At 35.4% G+C, this 14676-nt stretch overlaps 1 protein-coding gene across 1 annotated transcript in view; it reads left to right on the forward strand.

Annotated features, from left to right (window-relative positions):
• The window catches only part of AP3B1 (adaptor related protein complex 3 subunit beta 1), a 248677-nt gene that overhangs the window by 217345 nt on the left and 16656 nt on the right, over positions 1-14676 (forward strand). The window contains exon 24 of the mRNA XM_081825590.1: positions 13795-13892. Within this exon, the coding sequence (XP_081681716.1) occupies positions 13795-13892 (98 nt within the window). The remainder of the gene's footprint in view (positions 1-13794; positions 13893-14676) is intronic.

A 14676-nucleotide genomic window follows, 5' to 3' on the forward strand; every position in this document is an offset into this window, starting at 1 on the left:
TATTACCTGTAAAGGATAGCAGATCAAAAGCTAGGCTTTCAACAGCTTTTCTCTTTGAGAGACAAAACATTTAAACAAATGTGCTTTTCTTTGGCAATGATTAGACTACAATGGAATAGTTGTACAAATTGTAGCATATGTATTTTTAGTATTTGTTGCACAACTAGCTATTACAGTCAGCCATATATGATTGAAATTCACAGTTAAAGTAAGAAGCTACTGCTGAATGATTTTTTAAATTATTAACTCTGCAGTTTTAAAAAATTCATGAGGAAAATTCAGGAGAAATTAAAAATTTTAGTAATATTGAATAGCCCAGAGAAGATATCTTTTCAAATATCCTTTATGTTATCTTGAGCCTCTTAAGTAGAGAAGTATTGATTCTGTCAGTACCTAAACCTAAAACCCATACATTTTCCCCCTTTTTACTTTAATTTACAAACTGCCTCTGATAAAACTTGAAAGAGAACATTTATGCAGTTGGCAAAGGTTTCATGGGTGAATACTGTTCAAAAGAACCTTTCTCGGATTGGATTTTATTATTGTTATCATTTTCATGTAATGTTTTATACATTTCTAATGAAGTCCAGAAATTATTAGCAAATTAATACAAAGCCATATTCATCCATCTTTAAGAATTATCTTTGAACTCTTACATTTTTCTGATCTAGGATCTGATGTGTTACTTTGATTTGAAGTTGCTTTGTTTTTATTCTAACAAGTATTTAAACATTTTATTTATCTAAATTTTAGTTAGCTTACAACAGAATTTTTTATGATAAAAATCACCGAGTTTAGGCAATAGACATTTTTAAATAAATTTATGGGTTAAATATAGTGAACTTTTCTTTTGCATGTACCTATTCAGTTTACCAGTAATTCAGGACTAATATTGTACCATTTATTGCTGAGAACCTGCAATGATGAATATAAACAATGTAGCATAACACATTGATTTTATGCAGATCATCACCTTTATGTTTTGGGAGGTCTGCTATGTTAGTGATATATAAAAACTGATTACTTTTCCCAACATTGCCTAGTAATTGTTTATTATTTTTCTATTAGACAAACAACACAGATCAATATTACTGAGCACAAGACTATGAGTAACATCACTCTAAATAGATTTGCCTCCAACACCAGAGGTATATTCATTTTCGTGATTTCAACAATGTGAGCCCAATGACAAAGCTCATGCACCAAGTTAGGGCAAAATTAAGAACTAAAAAAATTATTTTTTTGTTATCAAGTTATATAAAGAACCTGCTATATTTCTATATAATGAGGTGGGGGTTCTTAAATATATTTTCATTACAGGGATTTCCTCTGTAGTTCCATTGGACAAGATTTGCATTTTATCTTTGATAATAAACTACGTCCCTTTAGGGATAAGTATGTAGGTAGTATTTGATTTTTTGTCCTACATTGAGGAGTGTATGTGAACAATTTTTTCTCAATTTCTTTTAAACTAATTTTAGGAAAATGATGAATTTATGTTACATAGAAAATAGCCTTAGCTATTATAAGCACTTATATTAATATGTTTTTCTGTTGTAAATGTATAAATTATTTTAGATTTTATTGAATGCATAAGCATACTAGATCAAAAATTATTTTTTTGTAGGTTCCAAAAAGAACACTTTGTCTTGCATCAAATGTAATTGATCCTGAAGCAATGTAATCACAATTACTCACTTTCTTAATTGGCCTGCCCAAAATCAGAAAATGGAAACCGATCGACAGTGTTTAAATCAATAGCTTCATAGTAGTGCTAGTGGGGGTAGGGAGATAGCAGTAATGGGTAGATCAATTGGTCTTAGATGCCAATCACTGACTGTGCCTTTTGCATAGTAAATAGCACTTTTTGCTTAGTGATGTGCTGTATTAGTCTTGGTAGCTCAATAAAAAGGGAAAAAAAGCAAGAATGGCTGATAATGAATTTTTTCCTCGAAATACATTATACAAATCAATAGGTAAAATTATGGGTAATAAGAACATATTTGGTAAGAAGCCTTCAGAAATGCTGAGAACATGGACTGTAAGCCTTTCAGATACACTTGTATTTATTAAAAGAAAAGAAACAGGAGTAAAATGATTCTACTTTAGTCTCTAGATTAATTCTGTATCATTATAGTTATATGATACATATATATAGATAGAACTATTATATGTAGTTATATGAATACTTGATAAGTATTAATGTCTCTTTTTTTGCTTTGCATTTTAAATGGTCATCAAATTAAGTCCTTGATTAAATTTATTGAGATTTAAAATGTGTATAATATACGTAAATGTATCTCTCTAAATGTAGATGTAGTGCATAAACAGGTCTCATGGAGATACTAATGTGGTAACTGGTATGAAAAATAGTATGTCTTGGATCAAATTAGAGGGCTGAGCACTAGCATCCACCCCTCTTTTTTGCCCCAAATCTACTAAAAAGACAGAAACACATTCTTTAAAAGAGAATGGGTACTAAAAACAAAATGAAACAATGTCATTAGCTCACCAGAAATTGTGAAGAATTGTTGGCATTTAGAAAGCAAATGGGAGCATGTAAACAATAACAGAGAAAATTAAAACCACAGAGCAAAACACTCACCCAAGAAAACAATGGTAAGAACAAATTTTTAGCAGAATATCAAGCACAAAGTGAACAAGTGAAAAGAAAAGTTAGAGTAAGACAGTCATCGGGAAATTGAAGAACTACTTCCAATCCCCAGTTCTCCAGCCTTACCCTAGCAGCAGGCAACATTCACATTTAGTCAGAGATCTAAAAATTACACTGTAAGGAAAATGAACTACTTTCCTGGAAGGACTTTTGGTGCTGATGTGGGGGTCTAAAACAACAGCAGAGTTTGAGTTTGTGGGAAGGAGGCAAGGATGATCAAAGATGAAATAAAATGCAGTTCTATCCAAGAGAGTAATATTCTCAGTTCTCTACCACTAGAGCAAGTCACTCTTAAACCTGTTGTTGGAGAGAGAAGGCCATTGCCTGTCTGCCTCCCAACTTCATATCCGTGTAACCAGTCATATCTCACCCACAAGGAAACATAAGTTAGCCCACCAGAGAAGTGGAAACCCACAGTAGTAGTACTATGTATCAAACAATTGCAGTGTACTAGGCATTTTTCTAAACACTTGTGTTGTGTTAATTTATTTAATTATCAGAACAGTCCCATGAGATAAGTATTACTATCCCATTTTAGAGGCGAATAAACTGAGGCACAGTAAGAGTAAGAAACTTGTCTAACATATAGCTAATAGGGGCACCTGGGTGGCTCAGTTGGTTAAGTGTCTGCCTTCCGTTCAGGCCCTGATCCCAGGGTCCTGGAATTGAGCCCCACATTGAGCCCGCTTCTCCCTCACTCTATTCCTCCCCCCCGACTTGTGTTCTGTCTCTCTCTCTCTCAAATAAGTAAAGTAAAATCTTTTAAATAAATTTCTCTTTAAAAAAATTAATAAATAACATATAGGTAATAGACAGCAGACTTGCTCTGTGTGTTAATTAAACCAGTCCTTCATTATGAGTATAAATGCACTAAGCTTAGAAGAACCAGACTTTTGAGGGGAAGCATCAGTTTGAAAGGGAAGGCTCAAGGTCATTATAAAGAGTCACCATGAAGGGATTAGACAATTTGAGAAAGAGAAGAGATAGCTTTAAAAATTAAAACTAATCTAAGAGAACACTACATCTGTAAAGCAAGAACATACTGCTTGTTTTGAAAAAGGAGCAATTAGAAAATTTTAAATATATTCTTGGAAATTTAAAAACATAGTGCCAAAAGAAATTCATTAGATGCATAATAGAAAGCACACAGCTGAGTACTAATTCAGTGTTCTGAAAGAGCGAGTCAGTGAAATCAACTGGAATAGAGAGCAAAAAGACATGGAAACCATGCAAGAAAGGTTAAAAGAATTGATTTGTCTAATAAATCTAGAAGGAAAGAAAATAATAGAGGGAAGAAATAATGCATAAAATATAGAAGAAAAATTTTCCCAAACAAAAATGCACAAGCCTTCAGATTGAAAAGACCCATCAAAGGTCAAGCAGGATGAATGTGATCAACAATCAGAAAGACCATATTCTGATGAAATTTTTGATAAGGAGCAAACCACGGTAGTATCTTTCAGAATGGAAAAAAAAAGCAACTTACCTGAAAAAGAACAAGATTGTGAAGGGAATTTGATTTCTCATCAATATTGTCATCATTTCTGGTGGTTAGAAGGCCAAGAACATGACCTTTAAAATTTTAAGGAAACCAAATAGGCATTTTTCAGACAAGCAGATTCTGTCAGTTTACCACCCACAGACCCTTTCTTTGAAAGGATTACTCAAATATATGCTGTAGTAAAAACCTTTGTTTAATCTGAAACAGAGAAAAACCCAGAGCCCAAGAAGTAGTAATGGACAAAGAATTCTGCCTGTAAAACCTGTCAATGTGTAAAATAATCATTCACACAAAATGTAGAAAATAAATTTTAATAATAAACCGGAACCAAAATCCCAACATGGACAAGTTTGAGAAGGAATGATGATGTTTGGCAAAAGGATTGATTGATGGCAAAAAGAAGCTTAAATATGATTTAAAATATTAAAGCTATCCTCTAAAATAATGGGAATATGAGCTGTAATAACCCCAAATGACTAGAGGTAAGAAGAAAAGGAGGGATTAAAACTTGATCAGTTTAACAGAGGAGAAGAAAAAAGCATGGTAAATAGAAAACAGAGTAATGTGGCTGGAAGGGGCCATACATACCACACATACTAGTTACCATGATTCACATCAGTAGGGTAAATTCCATTTACATTAAATATGTAAAAACAAAATTCAACATAATGCTATTATAAATAAGCATAAGAACCCCACCTTAAAAGAGAATGACAGAGGGACACCTGGGTGGCTCAGTTGGTTACTGGGTGGTTAAGCGTCCAACTCTTGATTTCACCTTAAATCATGTTCTCAGGGTCATGAGATCAAGGCATGCGTTGGGCTCCACACTCAGCATGGAGTCTGCTTGGAATTCTCTGTCTCCCTCTCCGTCTGCTCCCCTCCCCTTTAAATCAATAAATCAATAAATCAATCTTTAAAAAAAAGAATGAAAGAAAAATTGAGGATAAGAAGATGAAATATGTGTGTATGTTTATTATCAGAAAGATGATAAAAAGAAAATAGGGCAATACTAACACTAAAAAAATTTTAAAAGCACTTCATATTTAGAAAGTGTCCTATTCATTGCAGTCCTCTACAAGAGTATAAGTTACAAACTTTTTAGTAACAGAGCTTTATAATAAATAAAGCAAAAAGTAATGAAATTCTAGGAGAAATTGACAAAGCCATTTGTTAACAAATCAAAGAGGAAGATAGATATTTAGATAAACATTCAGGTAAATATAGATATATACATAACTTCACAAAATTTCAGTAATTCAGTTATCTGACTTGATCTAAGATACATGTATTTTTTTTTCCTGACTACAAAAAATACACATTTTTTTAAAAAGGATAGAATGATCAAAAAAAATCAGAAAAACTTCAGGGTAATATGATTAAAGATTAAAAAAAGGCGTAAGGGGGCGCCTGGGTGGCTCAGTCGTTAAGCGCCTGCCTTTGGCTCAGGTCATGATCCCAGGGTCCTGGGATCAAGCCCTGCATCGGGCTCCCTGCTCCGCAAGAAGCCTGCTTCTCCCTCTCCTACTCCCCCTGTTTGTGTTCCCTCTCTCATGTGTCTCTCTCTGTCAAATAAATAAATAAAATCTAAAAAAAAAAAAGTAGGGCCATACCTTTAAATAAATAAATAAATAAATAAAGACATAAGATTAGAAAAGAGGAAGGTGATAAAAAACAAGATCTTCTGAATTACAAAATAATACTACACTCTATTATTCTATAGAATTATATTCTATACCAGTGGATTGAAATATTTAGATGAAATGAATGGTTTCCTAGAAAAAATGTTAGGAATAAAATTGATTAAATTGTACCAGAACTTCAGAAAAGAGATAATCTCTATATTATTTAAACTTTTCTAGATCAGAGAAAAACAAGGAAAATATCCATGTCATTCTATAAAGCTCAGCATCACCCCGATTTTATTTTATTTTATTTTTTAAAGATTTTATTTGTTTATTATTTATTTGAGAGAGAGAGAGCTAGCACAAGCGGGTGGGAGGGCAGTGAGAGGGAGAGGGAGAAGCAGACTCCCCACTGAGCAGGGATCCCCATGTGGGGCTCAGTCCCAGGACTTTGAGATCATGACTAGAGCTGAGGGCAGACGCTTAACCAACTGAGCCACCCAGATGCCCCCACCCCGATTTTAAAACCTGAAAGGATAGCACATGAGTGTACATACCACTTGGTGTTGTAAATTCAAACCACTTCTGGCCTTACAAGTTACCTATTACCACATGAAATAGCAGAAGCATTCTCTTTTAAGTCAGAGAAGCAAAGGAAGGTTACCCATTTTCAACACTATTTCACATTATATGGAAGTTCTAGCTAATATAGAAAGATAAGTAAAAACAGAAGTAGAAATCCTAGAAAGGAAGAGATTGAATTATTATTATTATTTTTTTTTAAAGATTTTATTTATTTATTTGACAGAGAGAGACACAGTGAGAGGGGGAACACAAGCAGGGGGAGTGGGAGAGGGAGAAGCAGGCTTCCCGTGGAGCAGGGAGCCCGATGCGGGGCTCGATCCCAGGACCTGGGATCATGACCTGAGCCGAAGGCAGACGCTTAACGGCTGAGCCACCCAGGCGCCCCTGAATTATTATTTTTATCCAGTATAATTATCAACCTAGGAAGTCTTAGAATCAACAGAAAATCTAATTAATGAGTTTAGAAAGGTGGTACAAATCATTAAATGGAAATTATTAACATTTCTATATAACAGGAATGACCAGTTTTAAAACATTACGAATAAAATTATTCTATTTATAAGAACAGCAAACGGAATAAATTAACAAGAAATACGTATGTAGGAATTAAAAAAAAAATACCTGAAACTTTCCTGAAGGGCATGAAAAGAAGATATAAGTAAAAATAATACATATACTATGTTCCTAAATGGGAGACAGTACTTTTCCTTCAAATTAATCTTCAACGTTAGCGTGATTGTAGGCAAAATTCCAGTAGGGCTTTTTCAGGGAACTTGACAAATTTTTAAAATTCAACTGGAAAAGAAAATGTCATAAATCATAAAAAATTATAAAAGTATTCAAATGTAATACACACAGATGTTTTCATACTCTTTGGGGGCAAATGTCTTAAGTAAAATACAATACTCGGAACAATAAAGAGAAAAATGATCAGGTTTACCTCTTAAAATTTAAACTTCCCTACAAAGAAGAAAAAATAGATACCATAACAGGTGAGAGATGGTGAGAAAGTATTGCAGCATGTGTAGCAGACAAAAGTTTAATAACCAGAATATGTAAGGAATTCTCATAATCAATGTAAAGGAATTCAATAAAAAGGTGGAGAAAGGCTAAGGACAGGCAGTTTACAAGAAAAGAAATGCAAATGGCCAGTAAACATAAGATGTTCAGCATCACTAGTAGCAGAGAAATCAAAATTAAAACATTTCACCAGTCAGATTGGCAAAGTTTTTAAATAAGTTTAGTATCTGACATTGACAAGGTAAAGACATGTATTGTAGTATACTGTTTATGGGACTTTAATTGACACCAGCTTTTTTAGGGCAGTGGCACCACCAAAATGCTAAATGTTCATACTCTTCTACTTAATGTCCTTTTCAGGGTATCAGGCCTAGGGAAATATTGATGCTTGTGCAGAAGAAAATAGATCTAGCCAAGGATGTTAAGCATTTGTTTACAGTAGGGAAGATTGCAAATGAGACTCAATAGGGAAATGCTGAAATAAATTATGATACAACCCTATTATATATGTAGGTTTTGAGTATCTGTTAGGGATTAAGCACTATATTGGCTATGTTGTTTCATTTAATCATTAAAAGTAGCCTGCAAGGTAAGTGCCATTTTTCTTAACTTCGTAGATAAGGAAACTTGAGTTTCACAGTGGTTAGACTCCTTGCCCATTTTCTCTTACCTAGAAATTTTATCAATTTGGATCCCATGAGTTTGTGAAATGAAATTGTACGTAGTACAAGGATGTGCATTACAGTTAAATATACACAGGTGGAATCTTGTATTACATTAAACTATTATGCCATTTGATCGCATGTAACTAGGCTGTTTAGAACTGCCTAATAATAGTACTTTGTTGATCTGTTAATTCCAAAAGATGCACATGTATCATTACTTATTTTCACCATTCCCTATCCATGCCAACATATCTATGTTTAGCCTCACATTCAACCAAAGGGAGATGAGAAAAAAAGAGGTGGGGGAAAAGAGAAGGAAAGCTGTAAGGAGAGAGAAGTAACCAACAAAAAAGGGCAAAATGATTTAAAAAAAAAAAAAAAGAAGAAGAAGAAGATAACAGGAAGGGAAAAATGAAGGGGGAGAAATCGGAGGGGGAGATGAACCATGAGAGACTATGGACTCTGAGAAACAAACTGAGGGTTCTAGAGGGGAGGGGCGTGGGGGGATGTGTTAGCCTGGTGATGGGTATTAAGGAGGGCACGTATTGAATGGAGCACTGGGTGTTATACGCAAACAATGAATCATGGAACACTACATCAAAAACTAATGATACAATGTATGGTGATTAACATAACATAATAAAATAAATAAAAGTCATTCTAAACTGTTTAAAATAAAGGGCAAAATGGTAGAAAAGGAGACACATAGAAAACTATGGAGGACATCCTAGAACACTAATATAAATGAACACTAATAAAAATATAAATGAAAGTAAAGTTTCCCCAAAATAAAGAGGGAATATTCCACCTTACTCCATTCTAAGCCAAACCTTGCTTAGAAGCTAAAACGGGCTTATGAAGTATGTTAAATGCTAGTTATATTCATTAAGTTTTGCATTCACTTGTGTGTAACAGAAACCCAGATGGGGGTCTCTTAACCAAATGGGGTTTATTATTCTGCAAGTACAGGAACAGAGGTCAGCAGTTAAGAGCTGCTGAAGTAGCTCCACAATGTCTTCTGGGTCTTTCCAGCAGGTTTTTTTTTTTTGGGTGGGGTGGTTCATGTGCTAATTTCATTAGCATGTGCCTGCCAGTCCTTATGGTCACAATATGGCTGTTCTACTCAGGCTTCTATCTGCATTCCAGCCTAAAAAGAAAAAAACGAAGTGACATGGAGAGAGGAGCCATGTCTGTGTTGGAAAAGCCAAACTTTCCCAGAAATCCCCGGCAGACTTCTGTTTATGTTTCATTGGTTGTAACTGGGTTAATTGATCACTCCTAGCCACAAGAGAGGCTGAGAAAAACAGTGTTTCAGTTGGGCACCTTGTCTGCCTGAACAAAGTCAGGATTATGTCAGGAAGGAAGAAAAAAAATAAATACTGAGTAAACATAAGTAGTATCTGCCACAACAGTGTTCCAATTTTATTTACATTTGCCTCATAAGACCTGTTTTGGATGAACTTCTGTCCTTAGTTTTTCATACATAACATTAACCATTTTACCAACTACAGAAAATAAAATATCATTAGCCAAAAGCAAAACATACCCAGTCAAGTTGAGTCACATATATATTGCAAATTGCTAGTAGGGAAATTTCAGGATCACTTTTTCCCCCCAAACTTAAACTTGCTGCTTACCCACCTACATTTTCATATATGCTTTAGAAGGAAAATCTTTCCCTTCTCTCCCTCCCTTCTCCCTGTACAGCTACCTTTGTTTTGTTTTGTTTTAAGATTTTATTTATTTGAGGGAGACAGAAATCAAGAGATCATGAGCAGGGTTGTGGGGAGGAGGCGGAGGAAGAGGGAGAAGCAGACTCCCCACTGAGTAGGGAGCCCAGTGGACCCAGGGCTCATGACCTGAGCTGAAGGCAGACGCTTAACTGACTGAGCCACCCAGGCGCCCCTATACAGCTACCTTTAATCAGTGGCACAAATGGTATGCTTCAGGACTGTTGGGAAAGAATCATTTCATCTGTAATTAAAAAGAAAATACAGGGCGCCTGGGTGGCTCAGTCGTTAAGCATCTGCCTTCGGCTCAGGTCATGATCCCAGGGTCCTGGGATCGAGCCTCGCATCGGGCTCCCTGTTCAGCGGGAAGCCTGCTTCTCCCTCTCCCACTCCCCCTGCTTGTGTTCCCTCTCTCATGTGTCTCTCTCTGTCAAATAAATAAATAAAAATCTTAAAAAAAAAAAAAGAAAAGTAACGATAGTATAATATAATTTCACCCAGTGGTCCGGTTTTAATTGTATTCCTCTATTAGTAAAATATTTCTACTGTGCCCTCCCTACATGTATAAATATACTTATATATATTATATATGCCGTATAGCTCATATATATTACATATTTATATATATTATATATAAATTGTATATATAAATTATGTGTGTGTGTGTGTGTGTGTGTGTATAAGACACACCTATCCATTTACTCCATCAGCCTTTACATATTTCTTCCAGTATGATTTAGCCTTCCATTACATTAGGTGTGGTCTCATCCTTCAAGTGTCTTACCCTCAATACCTCTCACAGTCTTAACCACCTACCACCTCTCCTCTGCTGCTTTGGGAAGAAGCATCCTGCTGGCTGACCGGTTCACCTTGTTCTTGTGCTATTAATCCCAACCTTATTTACCTCCTCTAAGGCCTTGCTCTATCAGGTATTCCGTAGTTTCTTTATCTCCCCTGGCTCTTTGCCCTCAGCCCATGTACATGCTCAGGTTTCGTTCACCATTCTTTTGCCTCTGCATCCTCATGAAGCTTCCACTGCTTTCTGTCCCATCTCTCAGTCTTCCCAGTCACCCTTCAACTCAATGGCATTCTGCATTCTTCTTTCCACCTGAACTGCCTTGCTTATTAGGTCCGCAATCACACTAGCTGCTTTTTATTCCTCTTTGCATTATTTGATACATTTTCTCCCTGACCACTCCTTGCCAGTTTCTTCTGCAAGTTGCAGTTCTTCCATTTCTACTTAAATGTAGGTCCTCCCCAGGTTTCCACCTTTTCCTTTCTCTTGGTATATCATCTTTTCCTCTGTGATCTTATCTCTTTGTAAGGCTTCAGCTCTTCCCTTTACCGTTTTGATTACTTCCAAACTCATATATACTGCCCTGACCTCTTTTCTGATTCTTGATATGTATTTCCAATTATCTGCTAAGTACCTCTTCCTGGATAATTCAATGGTTCTCAAAATATAACATGATTAAAGTCCAGTCATTTTGTTTAATCCCCAAAACTCTACTTCTTCACTAGTTATCATTCTCCCAGTTTTTCACATTATAAGTTTCAAAGTCCCTTCCATTCATCGCCATATCTATCCCTTTTAATTCTAAAATACCCCCATCTCCCCTGTCCTCAGTGTTACCTACCCTAGGAGTGCAGCCCTATAGAGCAGAATAAAAAAATAGATCTAAAGCAGCATCATACAGCAGACTTTGGAGTAGGATAGACCTGAGTTCAGATCCCAGTACTGCCACTTACTAGCTGTGTGACCTTGGATGTGGTGTTTAACTTCTCATCAAAAAGTTGGGAGGTGGGGCGCCTGGGTGGCTCAGTTGGTTAAGCGACTGCCTTCGGCTCAGGTCATGATCCCGGAGTCCCGGGATCGAGTCCCGCATCGGGCTCCCTGCTCGGCGGGGAGTCTGCTTCTCCCTCTAACCCTACCCCCTCTTGTGCTCTCTCTCACTCTCTCTCAAATAAATAAATAAAATCTTTAAAAAAAAAAAAAAAGTTGGGAGGTAACAGAAGCTATCTCAGGATCATTGTTAGAAATTACTAAAGTAAAACACACAATGTAAAAACCCCTACCTAGGCTATTAAAGTAGATTCCTAACTAATCTACTGCCTTGGTTTCTCCTCTACTCCATCTTACACACTGCCACCAGAGTTTTTGAAATACAATGGGATCATTTATATTCCCCTGTGAAAAGTCTCTGGTAGTTTTCCTTATTTGTTCAAGAAACATTGGAACACATTTGTCTTAGTTATATGCGTGAAGTAATCATACACTTTGTCATACAAATCAGGACACTTGAGAGAGTGAAGGGAGACCTTAACAGGATTTCAGGACAACAACCACAAACTGGGACTGTCCTGGGAGAAGAGGGGTGAATGGTCATGAATGTAGATGGTATCCTTTACAGTGCGCCCCCAGCCTCATCTGTTGACATATCACACTGTTCACCATTCCCAAAACAGAGGTCTAGAATACCTGGAATGCCCCTCTCCCTCTTGTTGGAAATGTATGTTTACCTTACTTCTGCAGAATTAATCAGTCCCTCTTCTGTGGACTATAATACTCTCCACATATCTCTAATGTAGCATTTACCATTTTATAAATGTAATGGAACTCTTCCTCTCTCACTAACTTACAAGCTTTTAGGGTCAGTCTCACTTGTCTTTAAATCAATCCCCAGGTACTTGCACAGTACATGGGATCTAGTCTGTATTCAGTAAATGTATATTGAATTAATAAATAAATTGGATTTGTTGGTTTGCCTTAGACAATCCACATGTGAATAATTCAAAACATTCTTTTTTTTTTTTTTTTTTTAGTCTGGTCTTTGCCTTGTTCCATAAAAAAATAAAAGACAGCTTATAAGAATACATTCTATAATAGCATAAACATGGATTTTCTTTTTTTCTTTTTATGAAGTGTTTCTTAACCTCATGTTTGTTATTTTTTTATCCACAGTCCCCATCTCCCTGTCCACCTTTCCACTGGCCATGAAATGCAGTTCTAACATGAAGTAGAAGTCCTTTTGGGGACAGAATCTTTCCTGATAAGAAGGAATAGAAATTTAAAAAATTTTAAAGAAATTTTAATAATTTTTTAGAGAGTAACGTCTGTACTAAAATTAAAATAAATGCACTCAGTATTATTACTCTATCTGATATGGGTACAAAGTTGCCCTTCCTAAATTCTTCATATCCTGTCATTTGAAATAATAACTTTCACCACATGCTGATCAATAATGTTAATGAAAAACACTACTAAAAAATGAGACTTTTTGTTTTAAAAAAGCAAGTTTGCAGATGAGTATTACTTTATTAGCACATATCTAAACACAGTATGGTCACTCCATTTTATTGTTTATTTTTACTAAAAACTAATTTTTAGTTTTTTTAAATTTAGTTTCTCTCTCCAGAGAGAAAGAGAACGAGCAGAAGCAGGGGAGGAGGAGAGGGAGAAGCAGACTCCCCACTGAGGAGAGAGCCCGACACGGGGCTCGATCCCAGGACCCTGGCATCATGACCTGAGCCAAAGGCAGACACTTAACCGACTGAGCCACCCAGGCACCCCTAAAAACTAATTATTTTTAAAAAGAGATGTTAACCATTTAAGACTAAAGCACTCCATTTTCTACACTTTAAACATACAAAGTAAAGAGAAAATATCACATCTTTATAAGCTGCACAAAGCATTCCTTTAGTAGTAATGGGTATGTGTACCCTTGATGCTTGATGATATTTTTAAAAGTTCTACATCAAATGATATATTTACATATTTCTGTAAAAAAAGTTGTTATCCAATTGATGTAGCAGATGTATTTCTCTGTGAAAGTTGAATAGTGTTGAAAAATTTTTTAAGCCTTTTTAGCTGTGCTAGTTAAGCCAAAATCTTATACTGTATATGCTGGCATATGCTTTAATTACATTTAACTGCATAGTATTAAAGAGAATGTTTATTAAGCATTTAGTTAGCTTTGATATGTTTTTCTCTTAGTACCAAGGACGATTGCTTCAGTGTTAATATTCAGCCACCTGTTGGAGAACTGCTTTTACCTGTGGCCATGTCAGAGAAAGATTTTAAGAAAGAGCAAGGTGAGAGATTACTACAATTTACTAGAAATTGACATCCCAAATAATATGTGCTCATTCTTCTGTCTGGTCTCTAAAATAAATTACCATATATACATAGCCATTAGCAGATGTCTGTGAATAATCTTCCAGTTTTTACTAATTCTTTACTTCTATAAAATAACCTTAAAAGTGTATGTTTGTCTACATTCCTGGCATACTTGAAAATTGATTAATATGTCTTTAAAATAATACATTGATTCTTTATTAACTTCTCACTTCTGGGAGTTGTGGGTTTGTCAACCTAATGATGTACTCATGTATTTTGTATTAGTGAAAATGTGAGGGATTTGAGACTTACCAAAGTTCTACCACTATAAATGTTATGTCTCTTATTTTCTTTCACTACAGAACTGTTTTTCATGTCCTACTAATATATTTCTCCCTGTACACATTAGAGTGCCTCACTCTTCGAGATAAAGTCCTAATTATTAGCATTGACCTAATTCTATAGTGAAGAAATGCTGTGTTGCCCGGCTGTATCAGAGCTGAAATATCTTAAAATATGCACCTAAAAAGAAAATATTTTCAGCAGAATGGAAGTATTAATATGTTGTGCTTGCCCCAGAGTCCAGCATACCTACTAAGAAAAATAAATTTTATTTTCTTATATGAATAAGGGGAAATAACTATGACTTGATGTGTTTAATTAAAGATAATATAAAACTAGGGCATATTTAAATGGTATGGTCAGCAATTTTTTGAAGTTTATGTGAAAGTAGGCTATTTTTCTGTCTAGAGGGGTTAT

Source organism: Leptonychotes weddellii, chromosome 7 (assembly GCF_054177405.1).
Source record: "Leptonychotes weddellii isolate Sample4059 chromosome 7, ASM5417740v2, whole genome shotgun sequence".
Taxonomy (NCBI): Eukaryota; Metazoa; Chordata; class Mammalia; order Carnivora; family Phocidae; genus Leptonychotes; species Leptonychotes weddellii.